Source organism: Triturus cristatus, chromosome 10 (genome assembly GCF_964204655.1).
Source record: "Triturus cristatus chromosome 10, aTriCri1.1, whole genome shotgun sequence".
NCBI lineage: Eukaryota > Metazoa > Chordata > Amphibia > Caudata > Salamandridae > Triturus > Triturus cristatus.
Genome location: NC_140593.1, coordinates 840,465,818 through 840,482,892, shown reverse-complemented (window position 1 = coordinate 840,482,892; position 17,075 = coordinate 840,465,818). Strand labels below are relative to the sequence as shown.

At 45.4% G+C, this 17,075-nt stretch overlaps 1 protein-coding gene across 1 annotated transcript in view; it reads left to right on the top strand.

The window, feature by feature from the left end:
• The window catches only part of CLCN7 (Cl-/H+ antiporter 7), a 236,207-nt gene that overhangs the window by 110,932 nt on the left and 108,200 nt on the right, over window positions 1-17,075 (top strand). The window contains exons 6-9 of the mRNA XM_085628470.1: window positions 3,895-4,004; window positions 11,877-11,957; window positions 13,321-13,383; window positions 14,122-14,205. Coding sequence (XP_085484596.1) covers window positions 3,895-4,004; window positions 11,877-11,957; window positions 13,321-13,383; window positions 14,122-14,205 — 338 coding nt within the window. The remainder of the gene's footprint in view (window positions 1-3,894; window positions 4,005-11,876; window positions 11,958-13,320; window positions 13,384-14,121; window positions 14,206-17,075) is intronic.

Below are 17,075 nucleotides of genomic sequence, written 5' to 3'. Positions count from 1 at the left end.
AAAATGGCAGTGGCAAACCATTGCTGCATAGCATTCCAATTCCCACTTTAGAAGAGACGCCCTAAAAACGGCCTCTTCCAAATAGTGATTTGGTATGCATTTCTAAACCTATTTCATGATTCGGTAAGCACTTACTGAATCGCACAAAGGGTTTAGGACATGCTAAAATGCAATCTAGTGGTAGCAAACCTGGTGAATTGGAGAATCTCGTGGATTGTTCCCACTAAATGGCTTAGTATATCTGGCTCTAGATTTAGACCAGTCACCTGCCTTGAGGTCTGTGATAGAGGGATCACAATGGCTTATATCCTTTGGAAGGTTTGTGAATGAAGTTGTTAAAGCTGGAGCCAATGGTGCCAGTGTTTTTTTCCCCTCGATTGCCACAGATTGATACAATGCTGCCGCATCTCCAACACTGCATCATTGCCTCACCTCCTTCCACTCAGTTGTTACCCACTTTTTCTGCCACTTTTCGGGAAATTATGTGTAGGTTTATTCTTTTTATGTTTGGTCACTATCCGTTGCTCTACCTAATATTTCTCTGTTGGACTAGAAGTAGAGTTCAGACAGCCACATTAATGTGGCACAACTCTCCTGCTTTACTCCTTTTTATTTCTTTCCAGAAAACATTCTGAACTGTTGTGTGTAATAATGCCAGTGGTTTGGGTAATTACTATAATCTTGTTCTTTTACTTACTAACAACTTTCTTAACTAATGGCAAGTTCTGTATTTGTTATATACATGGCTGTAGGTACACATGCTCTGCACACTCCTACCATCTAGTGTTGGGCCCAGATGTTTGCAACTTGTTTTTCTTCAAAGACGTTTGAGTCACAAGACCTGTTGTGACTTCACTCTCTGTCCACAATGCAGCAGCACACTAACTCCACCTCAGTTTTTCTTCCGCCTCTGGGCTCGGGTGTCAGGAACACTGCTTCAAAGTTGACGCTTTTAAAAGCACCAGGTCTTCTATTTATCGGACTGAGCAGCCCCTTCTTTAGCTTTGCAGTGGAAAACAATTTTTTGCATTGAGAGGTTTCTGTTTGTACCAATGGTCTTCGGAACCAACGGTCAACGACTGCAGCGTCTCGACATATCACAGCTTCTAGACAACAGTTCAGATGAACTCTACAAAGGGACTCTCAAAAATGCAATCCATTCCACTTTTGTCACAGGTGTGATGGAAAATAGCTCTGGGGCGATCACTACGTGGTCTTCAACCTCTGCCTTTCCCAAGAGCATGTTGAGACATCCTGTAATGCCTTCCCTTGTAAGAACACTCTCGAAGGGGGATAAGGTGGGCACATCAAAAGATGCAGTGGTAATTGTTGTTGGAGACACTCCACATTTCTGGAGGCGAAGTTGTGCCTGGCACCCAGGAACGAGAGGCTGGTCCCGCTGGCATTCTGACACTCCAGGCATCCAGAGGCCCAGAGACATGCTTCTCTGCAGCTCTGACATCGAGGAGATCGAGTTGCTAGATCTAGAAATACACTCCAAGGGTCTATACTTTCTACTTTGATGAAACAGCAACAATCTGTTACTGTGCAGACACTTTCTAGACCACCTTTTGCAAGTGACCATCACCACTGATGCGACTCGTGAGATGACGGTCCAAAACCATTGCACCTCTCAGCACCACAAGGGTGCTACATAAACTACCTTGAGCACACAACTATCAGACTAGTCTTCAAAGCATTCCTCCCACTTATGTTGGAGGAAAACAATACTACTAAAAACAGACAGCATAACAGCCTTGTTCTACATCCAGATGCAGGATGGTACACCCTCCTCTGGCTCTTTGCCCTCCCGGCTCACTGTGCTAGCGCATTACATTTGGTAGGCAACCCACGCCTACCTTCACCTACTGACTGAACATTTGCCAGGTTTGGAGAACCACTTTCCGCATTTGCTTAGCAAGATGAATCAACAAGTCCATGAGTGGGAACTCAACCCAAAGGTCCTCCAGAAGTGCTTCCAACAGTAGAGGACTCAAACAATAGACTGTTCGCCACCGCCAAAAATTAAAAATGCCAAAATGTCACCCCTGGGTACCCACACCCACGGTTCATTAGCAAGGCACTATGGATAAACAGGGCAGATATATTTGCTTATGCTTGTCCAGCTCTCCACCTCATCCTTTAAATGGTAAAGAAGATTAGACAGGTGTTCCTGACTCAACGCATTGGCACCTACCTGAGCCAGACAGCCATAGTATTTCATGGTCTTAGAGATGTCAGTCAACCTCACAAGAAGCTCCCGCATATATCTCACCTTCTCACTCCGCATCAGGGTTAACTCTGACATCCAGTTCACAAATAGCGAAATATTGTGATTTGGCTCTTGAGTTCTTAAAGTTTGATTACCGCAGTCTCCTAAAAGAATGCTTGACTATCCTGCAGGAAGCACAAAAGCTACTCCTTGCACCTGCTTTGCTGCAAAATGGAAAAGGTTTATGCATTACTGCATTTCCTAACTGTTAACGTTTCCATGCAGGACATTGTATGATACCTCTCACAGTTATACAGTGCAGGCCTACACTCCTATATGGTTACACTTAACAGCAGTTGCAGGGTACTTACAAAACAGATTACACTCTTACCTGTTTAGTATATCGGTCATTAATGGCCTCCTTGAGGTTATAAAGAAGGCAGTACCTCCAAAAACTCTGCCTGCACCCGCCTGAATCTCAGCGTAGTTCTTATACAACTCATGGGTCCTCATTTTGAACCCATACACTCAACTATATTTTTGTGTATTGGAATGTTACTTTCCTAATATCAGCCACCTCCCATAGAAGCATTAGTGAACTTTAGGCTCTTACATTGAACAATTTATTCTGGTTTATAAATACAGGGTTGTTGTTCATATTAACCCCAAATTTCTGCCCAAGGTAGTTTCACCTTTACACATGAACCTAAGTATTGAGCTCCCTGTTCTTCCTACAACCAAAGTATCTGGCACACTTCTGATTTTAAGAGTGCGTATGTCCTACATTGATAGGACTAAGCCATCTGGGAACTCTAGTCAACTTTTTGTGACCTTTGCCAAACCCTACAGGAGCTCTTCCATGTCTAAAGCTGGCATCACCAGATGGATGGTAAGTTTTTTCAAACTCGCTATGACAAGGTTAAGCACACACTTTCTATGCCCCCAACAACATGGGTAACATTCTTTTAAAGGAATATCTGCGAAGTTGCTACTTGGTCAACGCAGCACACCTTCACCAAGCATTATTGTGATGACCTCCTTCAACACCATCAGCTGTTGATTTGGCAAGAGCTATTATGCATATTTTATTAAACTTCTGTGTTATCTGCTTGCAGACTGCTTTGGAGAGGGACTGCTTTATAGTCTATACAGAGCATGCATATCTACAGCCACATATGGTATGAATGTAAAATGCTACCCTGTAAGCATCTGTTTTTAGCGTGCAGTGCTCTAAATTCATATGATTCCTAGACTCCCTAGAAGCAACAAATTATTGCAGATACTTTACATTTACTTTAACTTCCTTTGCTATCCACAACACACTCTGTGTTAGAAAACAGGCTCCACTTACACTGCTGGCCCGCTGAGCAGAAAACTATCTAAGATGGAGCAGGTCATCTGACTCATAACTTCTTCAAAGAAAAACAAGTTGCAAGTGTCTGGGGTTGTAAGTAGGTGGCAGCATTATGCAGAACATCTGAATCTACATCACTACATGCTACATACACATGGTTACAAGGTAAGTAACATTTTCTTGATGAAATACTGGTAATGCACAGGTATTTTGATGCATAGTCTCTCTCGTAAGCCTTTCCTTATGTTTTTTGAAGCATCTTTGAGAAATGGTAATTGGTTTTCTTCTTCCACTCGACTTTGTAAGATTCCTTAATGAAAATGTCTAGATATTGATAAATTCACTGACTCAGGGGGACTCTCTTTCTCTCTGCTGCTTTGGGCAACCCTGAACTCTGCATTTGTCGTCATTGGCTCCATCATTGTCGCCTACATTGAGGTATTGCACAAAAATAGACATTCGATTATTATGTACCGACAATGAACTTTTCTTCTAGCTGTAATGTATACAGCAGTTCTTTAGTTATTTTATCTAGATGAGTACTTGTATGTTAACAAGTCTGGCCACAGATCTGACTGGATCGTTTGTGTTCATCTTTAAGTCTCACTATCAGCTCTGTGGCCCCACCATAGTCTTGTCAAGGTATGCATCTTTAACCCTATCTACTTTTATGCATTTAATTCACTCTGCTTAGACAGGTCAATTTACATCACCAAACTTTGCTTGTTATCATGCAAGCCTGCTCTGGGTAATCATACCTCTTATGTGTACAGTAACACCCAGTCTTTTGTCAGTGTGAACTCAGATAGGGTTACAGACAATAGTTGGAGAATTGGAAAAGTACAAAGAGTGAAACACTGTTATGATTAATCTCTCTAAGGTGATGGTGTTGATATTTGAAAATGACAAGAGATGAACCAAAGAGCTGAACATCTTTGTAAATTAGCAAAAAGTTTGGAGAACCTCAAGTTAATGTTGCTGAGTATCGAGTTAAGAGAAAGTTTGGACTGTTGACATCACTTGTCCCCATTAAGGAGTAAAGTAACCAGACTTGCCTGTGTTCACATTTCACTGTACTGAAAATGTTACAGCCTTACTAAAGACCCAATAATGCAAGTTGAGCAAGTTACTCGCACTTACTTTTTGGTTTATAAAGGAGGGGAGTAATTTGACCCTGAATTAGTTCGACCTGTTTCTTCTCCTCTTGGACGCTTGGAGGCAGTCTAAGAATGCGGCAGCTGAACACAAAGATTCATCTTGCTTTCCGACCTGAAGTGCAGTCGGAGGATTACCCAAAGCCATAGTTTGTGTGTGATCGAAGATGGTTAACCCACCCTTGGAAAGTTCTGGTCTAGTATCACTAGTTGCTGAAGATAACGATTAAACTACACATCACTAATTGTCCTATTTCATCACAGAGATGGTCGTGATCCTGATGAAATCCCACTGACCGTTTTTGACCTCTTTACAGGGTTGAATTATTCCCTAGCAAATTAAACCCTACACACTTGAAACTCATTAGTCTACCAGTCGGTAGTTTTAGTTATTGTCCTTCCCCTCTGTTCCCTAAGTTAGGACACCACTACAATTGACACACTTATATGGATATCAAGAGCTCACCGTTACCATGGTAGTAGCCCACATTGGTAATCATTCCAACCAATGCAAGTAGGAGCCTAATGATGAAGTATGCCACCTCATTTTACAAAAGGAAGGTTTTCTTCATATTACATCAAACAGGAATAGAACAGACAAACAGGGAGGGGTTCCTTCCATATCGCTATGTTCGAGGCATATGAGCTGCAGATTACACACTGTGCATAGATCGCCATCTGGTGTTGGGCCCGGAAGTTTGCAGTTGTTTTTCTCTTGGAAAGTCTTTGGAAGTCACAAGGTATGTGACTCCTCCTTTGGATCCTATTGCGCATGGGCTTCGGCTCCATCCTCAGATTGTTTTTTTTCCACCATCGAGCTCGAATGTGTTCTTCGCGCTCCAGTTCGGAACCGTTCCAGTTTTCCTGTTCGGCGCGCAATCCTTCCCGTTTCGAAGGTATTGTCTCGATCGCGTTCTCCACACTCGTCGCGGCTCTCAACACTTGAAGTCTTCGATTCCGGTCGTTGACGAAGGCCTTCGGGCCTACCTGGGTCTCCTGTCCTGGCTGATGGAAAGGACGCCATTTAAAAAGTGTCCTCAATGTGGGTCAAAGTTTCCCCACACCGATCTACATGAGGTGTGCAACCTCTGCCTCTCCCCAGAACACGAGGCGAGGGACTGTACAGCTTGCACCTCCTTCTGATTGAAGAAGACGATTCAGGACCGACAAGCTAGGAGAACAATGGCTCACTCGTCGACTTCGATCCCCGACTACTTCTTCGAAGAAGGCGTCGATGTTCCGGAACAACAGCACACCGAAGAAGGCCTCGTCAGCGCCTCCGAAGCTGATGACTCCGACGTCGAGGACATCACTCCGGCACAGAGGGGTGTGAGTACAAACGTCGATCCCGACCCCAAATCCCCCTCCACACCATTGAAGAAGGCTTCGGTCACGCCTTCGGGCCTAGGTTTGCACCGAAACATTGCTTCCCATACTTCGCTTCCGGGCCCGGTTAAGAAGCTCACCAAGCCTTCAGGCGCTCGGGCTCGCGGCAGCCGTCCCTCGGTGCCAAAAAACTCTCATCGACACCGGCACTGAAAAAGAAAACGGCCCTTTCCTCGTCCGCGCCGAGCACCACACCGAAGCACTCGGCGCCGAAGACTGGCACCGGCTCCTCGGCACCGAAAACCTCTTCGGAGCCGAGCAAGAAACCGAAGAGCCTAGACTCCCAATCCTCGAAGCCGAAACCGATTCTCGGAACCGAGGAAGACAAAAGACCTTTCTAAACCCCAAACCAGTGCCGAATCCACGCCTAAAAAAGCCACGGCTCCGACACCATTGGCTCCGAAGGATCTGCCCGCTACCGATGAACTGTTTCGACCCAATCCTTACCAAAAAACCCTCGTAAAGGATCCAAAGACTGGGCATTTGAAGCTTGGCACCAGAAAAAGACAACTGGACAAGCCTGCACCAGCTCCACCACCAAAAAGGAGAGACTTTGCCACCTCCCCTTTGAGGATTCCTTCACCTCCTCCTCCTCCTCCGCCTCCCCCACCTCCCCCACCCCATCATTCTCCCATACCATCTCCAGATGAGGATGATGATGACATTTGCTACGACACAGGGGACGGAATGGACGACCAACTAACAGGGGACCCTACTCCTACCGGCTCCCCAGACCCATGGGACGACTACAACATCCCAGACGTCCCTAACGTCCCGCAGGACAAACTTTACCCTTCCAGACCCTCGCCCCCAGAAGACACAATGGGCTTTAACCAGCTACTCCATATGGCTGCCCACTACCACAGAGTTGATCTCCACACAGACCTCGTGGAGGAGGATTTCCTCTTGAACACATTTGACACTGCACCGAGGTCCACCTCAATTCTGCCCATGCTTAAGGGCGTTCTTAAGCACGCACCAGAGGTCTTTAAAGACCCAGTTAGGGCCAGGGTCATCAACCCTCACACTGAGAAAAAATATAAGGCCGCCCCAACAGATCCAACCTACATTAGAGGCCCCGCACCACTAGACTCCCTGGTAGTCTCCAATGCGAGGAAACATGTAAATTCCCAGGCATCAGGTGAGGCTCCCCCACCAGATAAGGAGTCTAAACTCCTGGACGCCTCTGGCAAGCGGACAGCGTCCCAAGCGGCTACCATATGGCGCATTGCTAACACCCAAGCGCTCCTAGCCAGATATGACAGGGCACATTAGGACGAACTAGAGGCCATAATGCAACACCTCCCTGATAAATACAAACATAGGGCCAACGATCTAATTCAAGAGGGTAAAACTATCACTAATACCTCCATCCGTTGTGCCCTCGATGCAGCTGATACTGCCTCCAGGGCAATAAATACCAGCGTCCTTCTGCGTAGGCATGCCTGGCTACGCATTTCAGGGTTCAAACCTGAGGTTCAAAGTTCCATCCTCAACCACCCCTTTGATGAGAAACACCTGTTTGGCCCTAATGTCGACGTAGCCCTAGAAAAAATGAAAAAGGACACAGACACGGCAAAATCTATGGGAGCCTTGCAATCGCAAGCGCTCAGGCGCTCCTTTCGCCGTTCCTCCTTTAGAAGCACCACCAGAGGCTACTCCTCCGACAGCGCCTCCACTTCCTACAAGGCCCCTACCAAATCCACCTTCACTAGGGGTTACCAAAGAGGCAGTTACAGGGGTAACAACAACAGAGGCAGAGGCAAAACTAACACCTCCCGCTCTGCCTGCACCCCCCCACCCAGTGACATCCACTCCCCACCCAATGACTTCAACTCCAGTCGGGGGCAGACTCCACAATTTCCTTCCTGTCTGGGCTACCATCACCTCAGACAAATGGGTGCTGTAGATAATTCAATCAGGCTACTGTCTAGAACTAACATCTACCCCCCCAACCATTCCACCCAAACAGCGCCCAATGTTACAGGAACACTTGTCACTTTTAAAGCAGGAGGTGATCTCCATCCTATAAAAAAGTGCAATAGAACCAGTTCCGACCCACCAACAAAACACGGGAGTGTACTCCTTATTTTCTCATACCAAAAAAGGACGGATCTCTCAGACCCATTCTGGACCTTAGACCCCTAAACCAATACATACACTCAGACCACTTTCACATGGTCACACTCCAGCAGGTACTTCCTCTGCTCTCCCAGAACGACTTCCTTGCCACCCTAGACCTCAAGGACGCCTATTTCCACATTCCCGTTCACAACGCTCACAGGAAGTTTCTCAGATTCGTAGTGGACGGTCAGCACTACCAGTTCAAAGTACTCCCATTCGGAGTGACCACAGCACCACGCATGTTTACCAAGTGCCTAGCAGTAGTGGCAGCACACTTAAGAAGACAACACATCCACGTCTTCCCATACCTGGACGACTGGCTCATAAAAGCCAGCTCATACAACCAGTGTGTACAACACACTCATGCCACTAGCCAACTACTTCACGACCTGGGTTTCACAGTAATCCACGCCAAGTTCCATCTGCATCCGTCCCACGTACAACAATACCTCGGTGCCACCATATACACCTCAAGAGCGCTAGCCTACCCCAGTCCTGCCAGGATAGCAAGCATACAAGCTCTTCGAGCCCAATTTCAACCGCAACACTCTCTTCCAGCCCGAGTGTTCATGCAACTTATAGGGATGATGGCCTCTTGCATATTCATAGTACCTTATGCAAGACTCCAGATGCGTCCTCTCCAAGAGTGCTTAGCACGCCAATGGAACCAGGCTCAGGGCCAATTATCAGATCTGGGGTTGGTACACGGTCGTGCCCATCACTCTCTGCAGTGGTGGACCACCAAAAACCTTTCCAAAGGGCGACAGTTCCTAGAGTTGGTTCCTCAGATAGTTCTAACTGCGGACGCATCGCTCTCCAGCTGGGGAGCTCACCTACTACATCACACCATGCAGGGCAGGTGGACACCTCAACAAAAGTTACTCCACATCAACCATCTGGAGTTACTGGCCATATTCCTAGCCCTAAAAGCCTTTCAAACACAAGTCTCAGGCAAGGCTGTCTTAGTCCGCACGGATAACATGAGAGCCATGTACTACATCCAAAAACAGGGTGGCACACACTCTCTGCAGCTCTCTCAGCTAGCACAGAGCATATGGAGGTGGGCCATACCTCAAAACATTTTTCTCCTAGCCCAACATGGCCCAGGAGTCCAAAACACCATTGCAGATCTGTTGAGCCGTCAAACACAAAAGATCCACGAGTGGGAACTTCATCCACAAGTTCTTCAACCATTCTTTCAAATGTGGGGGCAACCACAGATAGACCTCTTCGCCACCCACGAAAACACCAAATGCCCAAGCTTCGCCGCCAGATATCCACACCCATTGTCCAAAGGCAATGCAATATGGATGAACTGGTCAGGCAGATTTGCGTACACTTTTCCGCCTTTCCCACTCATTCCATTAGTAGTGCGCAAACTACAGCAACATTCCCTAACTCTCATCCTAGTTGCTCCGACTTGGGCCAGACAACCGTGGTACACCACATTGCTGGAACTCTCCATAGTTCCGCACCACAAGTTACACCTCTCTCCACACCTCTTAACCCAGAACCATGGAGAAATCAGACACCCAGACCCAGCTCAGCTCAACCTTGCGATCTGGCTCCTGAAATCCTAGAATTTGGTTACCTTAATTTTCCCCCCGACTGTATGAACGTCATAAAACAAGCTAGACAACCTACCACTAGAGCTTGCTACGCAGCCAAGTGGAAACGTTTCGTGACCTATGTCACAACAATAACGTCAATCCCTTAGATGTGTCTATCCAACACATCATAGGCTACTTACTACACCTACAAAGATGCAACCTAGCCAACACGTCTATTAGCCTACACCTTCCTGCCATAGCAGCATATCTACAAAATAAACAGCATCTATCACTCTTCAGAGTACCTGCCATAAAAGCCTTCATGGAAGACCTTAAGAGAATAATTCCCCCCAGAGTGCCACCCTCACCTGTATGGAACCTAAACCTCGTTCTCACCAGACTAATAGGGCCTCCATTTGAACCTCTACATAAATGTGAGCTTCAGTTTTTAACATGGAAAACTGCTTTCCTTGTAGCCATTACTTCGCTCAGAAGGGTCAGTGAGATACAAGCACTCCCCATTCAAGAACCCTTTCTGCAAATGCATCATAATAAGGATGTTCTCCGCACTAATCCAAAATTCCTTCCTAAAGTCATTTCTCCCTTTCACCTCAATCAATCTGTGGAACTGCCCGTATTCTTCTAGCAGCCACAAACCATTGCAGAAAGAGCTCTACACACCCTAGATGTCAAAAGAGCTGTACTCTACTAGATCGAGAGAACACAACCTTTTCGTAAGACCAAACAACTGTTCGTCTCTTTCACACCACCACACAAGGGCAGCCCCATATCCAAATCTGGGATAGCTAGGTGGATTGTTAAATGCATACAGATTTGCTACCACAAAGCAAAACGAACGCTATCTGTTCCCCCAAAAGCCCACTCTACACGTAAGATAGGGGCTTCCATGGCATTTTTAGGGAAAATCCCCTTCGATGATATCTGCAGAGCAGCTACATTGTCTACACCGCACACTTTCACTAAACACTATTGTGTAGACGTGCAAACTAGGCAACAAGCTAGTGTGAGCCAGGCTGTCCTCAAAACATTATTTCAAACAACTGCAACAGATACTGGTGGTCGCCGCTAGGAGCGAGTACTGCTATATAATCTATGCACAGTGTGTAATCTGCAGCTCATATGCCTCGAACGGAATATGCTACTTACCAGTATGCATCTGTTCTTGGGATGTAGAGCTGCAGATCTACACACGCCCACCTGCCTCCCCGGCTACCTTTATCTGTTCCAGTTTTATCTTATTTAGATACAGCACACATGGGCATCTTTCCTGTTTCTTACAAAGCTCCATCATTTCCCCGCTGGCGAAAAACAATCTGAGGATGGAGCCGAAGCCCATGCGCAATAGGATCCAAAGGAGTTGTCGCATACCTTGTGACTTCCAAAGACTTTCCAAGAGAAAAACAACTGCAAACATCCGGGCCCAACACCAGATGGCGATCTATGCACAGTGTATAGATCTGCAGCTCTACATGCCAAGAGCAGATGCATACTGGTAAGTATCATATTCCTTATGTTTTTGGTAATATATACTTTCAGGCAGGGAATTCATTATGTCTGGGGTGGCTACTTTGACAACATGCTTGATGGTATTCGGGCCAGGCATGTTTGACTTTAGTGTGAATCCCTGGTGATGTTCACTGAGGTTTTAAAAAATAGAAATGTATCCAATTAAATACATGAACTAGTGAATCTGTCATGAATTTTGTTGTTTTTTTAGATTCTGTCTTGATGTGTTTTAATATTTTAAGAAGTTCATTGTATAATGATTTGCATCAATTTTAAGTAATTGAGAATAAAACATTTTCATTCTTTACTGGCGCTTTGCTGCTGCTCTTGGGGAGGTAGAGATAATGTTAAAACAAATGTGAAGGATAGTTATCTTTGCAAACGGAAACTTTAAATGTTTCCTGATTCATGCTGAAGCCAGTAGGGCTTCATTATCCAAAAAAAAGCCAATAGACAGTGGTATGTTGAAGTCCTGGTCACAACGTGTGTGGTAGATACATTTCAAAATGATATGTCTTTCTCATAGATGACCGTATACTTACAGGTCCTAATGTTTATTCCCTCCTTAGCCTGTTGCAGCTGGTAGTGGAATTCCACAGATTAAATGCTTTCTGAATGGGGTAAAGATCCCCCATGTGGTGCGACTCAAGGTAAGCAGTACTCCACACTCTCATATTAATATGTATTGTTTTGTATTGTACCATTTATATGGTGTTCAATGGAGGCTTGATGCACCAATGGCAGGGCACTAGCAAAAACTTAAGGATGGGTGGAGTCATAGGTGGAGGAATGGGTGTGTGGATGAAGAGATTGAGGGCTGAAGAGATTGATGGAGGGAGGTAGGGATGAAGGGAGCGATGGATGGAAGAATGGAGTGATTGATGGATGGCTGGATAGACGGAGTGAGTGAGAAGGTGAATGTTATAATGGCGTACACACACAGGAAATGAAATCAACAGGCTGTGATGGTAGAGAATATTTGAAAAGAAGACCAAAGGTGACAGCCTGCAAAGCCGCTTCTAGAAACCACACCAAGGGAAGTATTCTCTCGCAGGATGCCAGTGTCTCATGCTGAATCCACACCCAAGGTTATTTTGCCCCAATCTTCGGTTGTCTTTTTTTATCCTCTTCATTTTTGAGGAGGAAGGGGTGGGTTTCTGGCAGTGAGTCCACAATCGTACCAGGTCTCATTGTTAACTTATTGAGACATCAACTTTAAATACCTTTAAGGGGAAACGTAGTATATATTTGGAACAGTTATGACGAGCACCTGGCTTACAAAGTGTCAACTTTGGGAGGTGGCAATTACCTGAAGTCTGAATAGGAAAGTGAGTAACATCCTTTGCCACTCAGAATGAATAAGTAAGCATTGAGAACATGTTATCAAGGAAGAAGAGGGCAACCAGTTACTCCTGCTTGAAAAATGTTTGCTGAAAAGGTTTTTAAAAATCCTTGTAACTCATCTGCTACATGGTTGCAATGGGAACTAAGCCTATTTGACTCATCTGAGAATTAGCGACAGGAGCATCTGAGCCACAATGTGCAACCAAATATCTACCACCTGGAAGGACACAGGAAAATGGTAGGGGAGGAATGCGAGGTGCAAATACATTCAGACATACTAAGGGTAGGTAAGGACCTGCCACATGGTCTGAATGTTGGGTAAGTCTCTGACAAGTAGAGCAAAGGTAGAGTTAGCATCCATCAACCCAAAAGACCATCGAGGTGAAGCTGGCAGGAGGATCCCAGGAGGCTGATGGGGTTACTGGTAAGGATTAAGGTTTTAAAAACAACAACTCCTACAGGGGACAAATGGGAAAGGCAGGCACCTGAAACCTGGGAGCAAGGTGTTTGGAAGAACCTGTGGTACTGAAAAACACAGGACTCCAGGACGTCTTTCTTTGAAGTGGAAACAGGCTAAACACCTGCCTCTCAAAAAAAGATGGCAAACTCATACCTTGTATAAGTGTCAGGAAAATGCTAACTAAAGTAATCATTTGTTTTATTTTGCAGACGCTGATGGTGAAAGTTTGTGGAGTCATCTTCTCAGTGGTTGGAGGACTCGCTGTAGGAAAGGTAAAAGGTCCAAAAGAAATAAATTAAACATACTGACAACATGGGTCCTCTCTCCAGTAGCCAGGAGCTTACCAACGGTGTGCTGGGGCCCAATCAGTGAGGCAGCTGTACAGACTGGAAACGAGACATTAAGGGAGATGTGCAGTGATATAGGCTGTGTTGTGAGTGCCATTGAGAGAGGAAAGAAAGAAGAGTAATGCACATTGTAATGGCAGTCTCCTGATGAAGGAAAGTATGATGATGTGTCATGTGGCAGAGATCATGTTATAAGGCATCATCAATAAGGAAGATTCAGCCTAGGCGAGTGATAGGACATCATGTCCAGGAAAGGAAAATGTATGAATGGAGTGTTAGTTGTAGTTCTAAGAGCAAAACTCTATTGTTTGAAAGTCTCTTTAATCACCTACTCCTTGAGCAGAACTGAACTTTATTATAAGTTTTATTCAAGTGTTTACAAGAATAAGCTGACCTGAAGCTCAGTATTATTATCTTTGCATTTGTTGGGGTGCAGATCCTCCAAGGGTGTCCAGTGGCCATAGTTTCTGCCATGAAACTGAGAACTTTTCCTAAAGGCACATTAAAAAGGAGAAAACCCAATAAATTGTTATAGTTTCTGTGGTGTTTTTCCCATGTTTGGAGTACCACGTTCACTCTGCAGCTGTAATCCTGAGCTTTGTTTGTTACTACATATTACATACATCTTCCTGATAACATTTTACATGCATCTCTCCTCTTCAGGAAGGCCCGATGATCCATTCTGGGGCTGTGGTAGCTGCTGGCATTTCGCAAGGAAGATCCACGTCACTAAAGCGAGATTTTAAGGTAAAATCTTCATAACAAAGTGAGATTTAATGAACATCTGAAGTCGGTGATAAGCATTGTCATCATAGATTATGCAAATCTGCTTGTTTTACCCAGTCATAGGCTTTAGTGTCTTTTCACTTCTGTGATTGAATCTCTCTGCTTAGGCATCTTTTTTCCCCTGTAAATAACACAAAACGAAATGTCCCATAATGTTGTGTAAGGTTATGAGTATGAGAATATATAAAATCAGTAATGGTATCATGGCTAATGTGATCACAGAGCAAAAACCAATAGAGAGAGGTCTGAATGGGAAGGAAACCAACTTCAAGAGATATGTGAAAGGTGAAATGGATCAGGCAAGTATGTGGAGTGACGGGAAGAGAAAGCAGTGGCTGGTTGAAGGAAAGTGATGCTTGATGGGGATCCTAGGGTTAAGGTTTATGATTCGTAATGTACCCCAATATAGGCCTGGGTAGTCACCTAACCTTTCACCTACATTTAGCCAGCCATTGTACTAGTTAACGGTTTTGATGCTGACCTTTTACCTAGTTAGGTGCTGAATAAATGTGTGGTTTTCTCTGAAAACTAGCCTCATTTATATGCATGAGGATTCTCAGAGTAACAGCAGGATTACCATCTTCGAAATAATAACTGTGTATAAGGTTCATCAGTATTGTCATCCTCGGCTGACATGACACAGCAAGGTACAACCCCTGAGGTTACCTATTGGATATATAAACACCATATCTTTGCTGGGGCAGGCAGAGTAGAAAGACTTTCAGGCTGACACTCTGACATGAGACGCTGAGGTTCCTGCATGCAGACACTCGAGCAGGCAGTGGTCTGACATCCCTCACGGAGTGTCCATCTCAAGACCAAGACGGGGTTCTTCGTTCTCTCACATCAGGTAATGGGAATGGCTCTTTCCTAAGGGTTTTCTTGGCCATACAACTGCATACATGCTAGGTACATTTAGGTACATCTAGTTAGGGTTAGCATCGTAGGAGTATGCATTTTTACTGTCATTTATCTATATGCCTGCATATATCCATTGTTTGAGCACTATGGTAGAATTCTCCCATCTATTTACTCTGTTGGTGCTTATAACAGTATACATCTGTTTCTGTCTCATGGTTGTCGCAGCACACACATTTTACACTAGAATGACGCTGATTTAAAAAAAAAATGCTTATTGAAATCGTCCCCATCCTTTATTCTGTGTATCTCTCTTAGACAAAGTGAGCACGAGTGACTGAGCGAAAAGTACTGTACTTTTTCCACGATCCCTGAGAAGACAGGGTTGTCATGTTCGATAGTTGCCAGAAACTTTTTTCTCCTTGGTAAGAGGGGTTTATAGTGGCACTGTGAGCTAGCTGGTACACAGGCAAACATATCCGGTGGGGGTGTCTGGAATCAGCCTGTCCACCAAACCCACAGTTTATGTTGTCTAAACGTGCATATCCTGTATAGATTTATAGGAACTACATGACAGGTTGATGCTCCTTGGCACAGTAACTACATGCTGCCCTACTTCTCATGGCACCATTTGTTATGTGCCTAGCATTAAGAGTTTAACAAGTACCTGTGCGGTGTCCCACATTGGTTGGAAATGTGTATGCTCCCCTGTTTCGCCTCCTCTCAACAGGGAAGAATACCATTCCAATGTTCAGACCATGACTCAACTGATGTTCAGTGTCACTCAGTTGATAGTTTTGTGAAACAGGTAATTTATCAACGTACCCCAAGCTGATAAGGTTGACTACTGGCCCATTTGATAGAGAATTATTCACAGGAGTCAGACTGGATCTGGAAATATTTTGTGGAGCAGTACCCCTGCACGCCAGTAAGTGGTGGTGTTCGGCTCCGCTTGGCGTCAGCCGCGCCAGAAATGACGTTTGTGATGCCTATATAGGAGCCACCCAGGCATACGAAAATCAGTTACTTTTCACGGCTTTCCACCTCAGTAGCGCGGAGCCCCGAAGTACACTGACCACTGGTGTGGAAAACTAGGCCCCTGAAAGGGTAAAACCCTGTCCCTAGAAATCTGTTTGCAGAGCTGGGAGGATGGGTGGGTTGGTAAGGAATCTGGGGCTAGAAATAGTCTCTAACTGATAAGGCGTTGCCGAAGGTAAGTGACTTGTTCATCTGATAGAGACGTCTAGATGCAGATTCCTTATCTAAGAATTATCCTCAGGCATCAGACTGAATCCGGATATTTTTTGTGAGCAGTACCCGTGTGCATCAGTTGGTGGCATTGTCCAGCTCCACATGGTGTCGTCCACAACAGAAATGGCTTTGCGGTGCCTATATAGACAGCACCCAGGCGTGCTGACGTCTGTCCTTTTCGTGCCAGCCAGCGCAGATCTGGGAAGAGCTACCCCTTAGTCATTTTTTGACCAGTTTTCTTCAACTTTTTTTGAGGTCTTACCTCCTGGTGTAGCAGAAATGTCATTTAATAAGGCCGACTTCAAGCCCTGCAGCACCTGTCACCGACAGATCTCAGTGACGGACCCTCATCTTGTTTAGCTCTGGTGCCTTGAGCAGGACCACGACCCGAAGGCCTTCCACCAACTGCCATGTCATGCACCCAAAGGACTTGAGGGAGCAATCCCAAAAGCTTCTGGGGCTTGATATGCATCGATTGAGGTCCCAGTCGATAGAAAGGTCCTGGGAGCTGTCGTGAAGATCGCGGTCATTGTCGCACTCTTAGTCGTAGAGCCATTCGCATAAGTCTAAGTTCCAACTAAAGGAGAAATTGAAGCGTGCTTCGACTTCACTTCATCTGTCAGCCAACGAGGCCAGGCTCCCTGATCGAGCAAGTGCATGGGCTGGCTTCACGCCTCCCAGAGTTTACGGGGGTCGCAGCGACCCCGCCCAACTCAGAAATT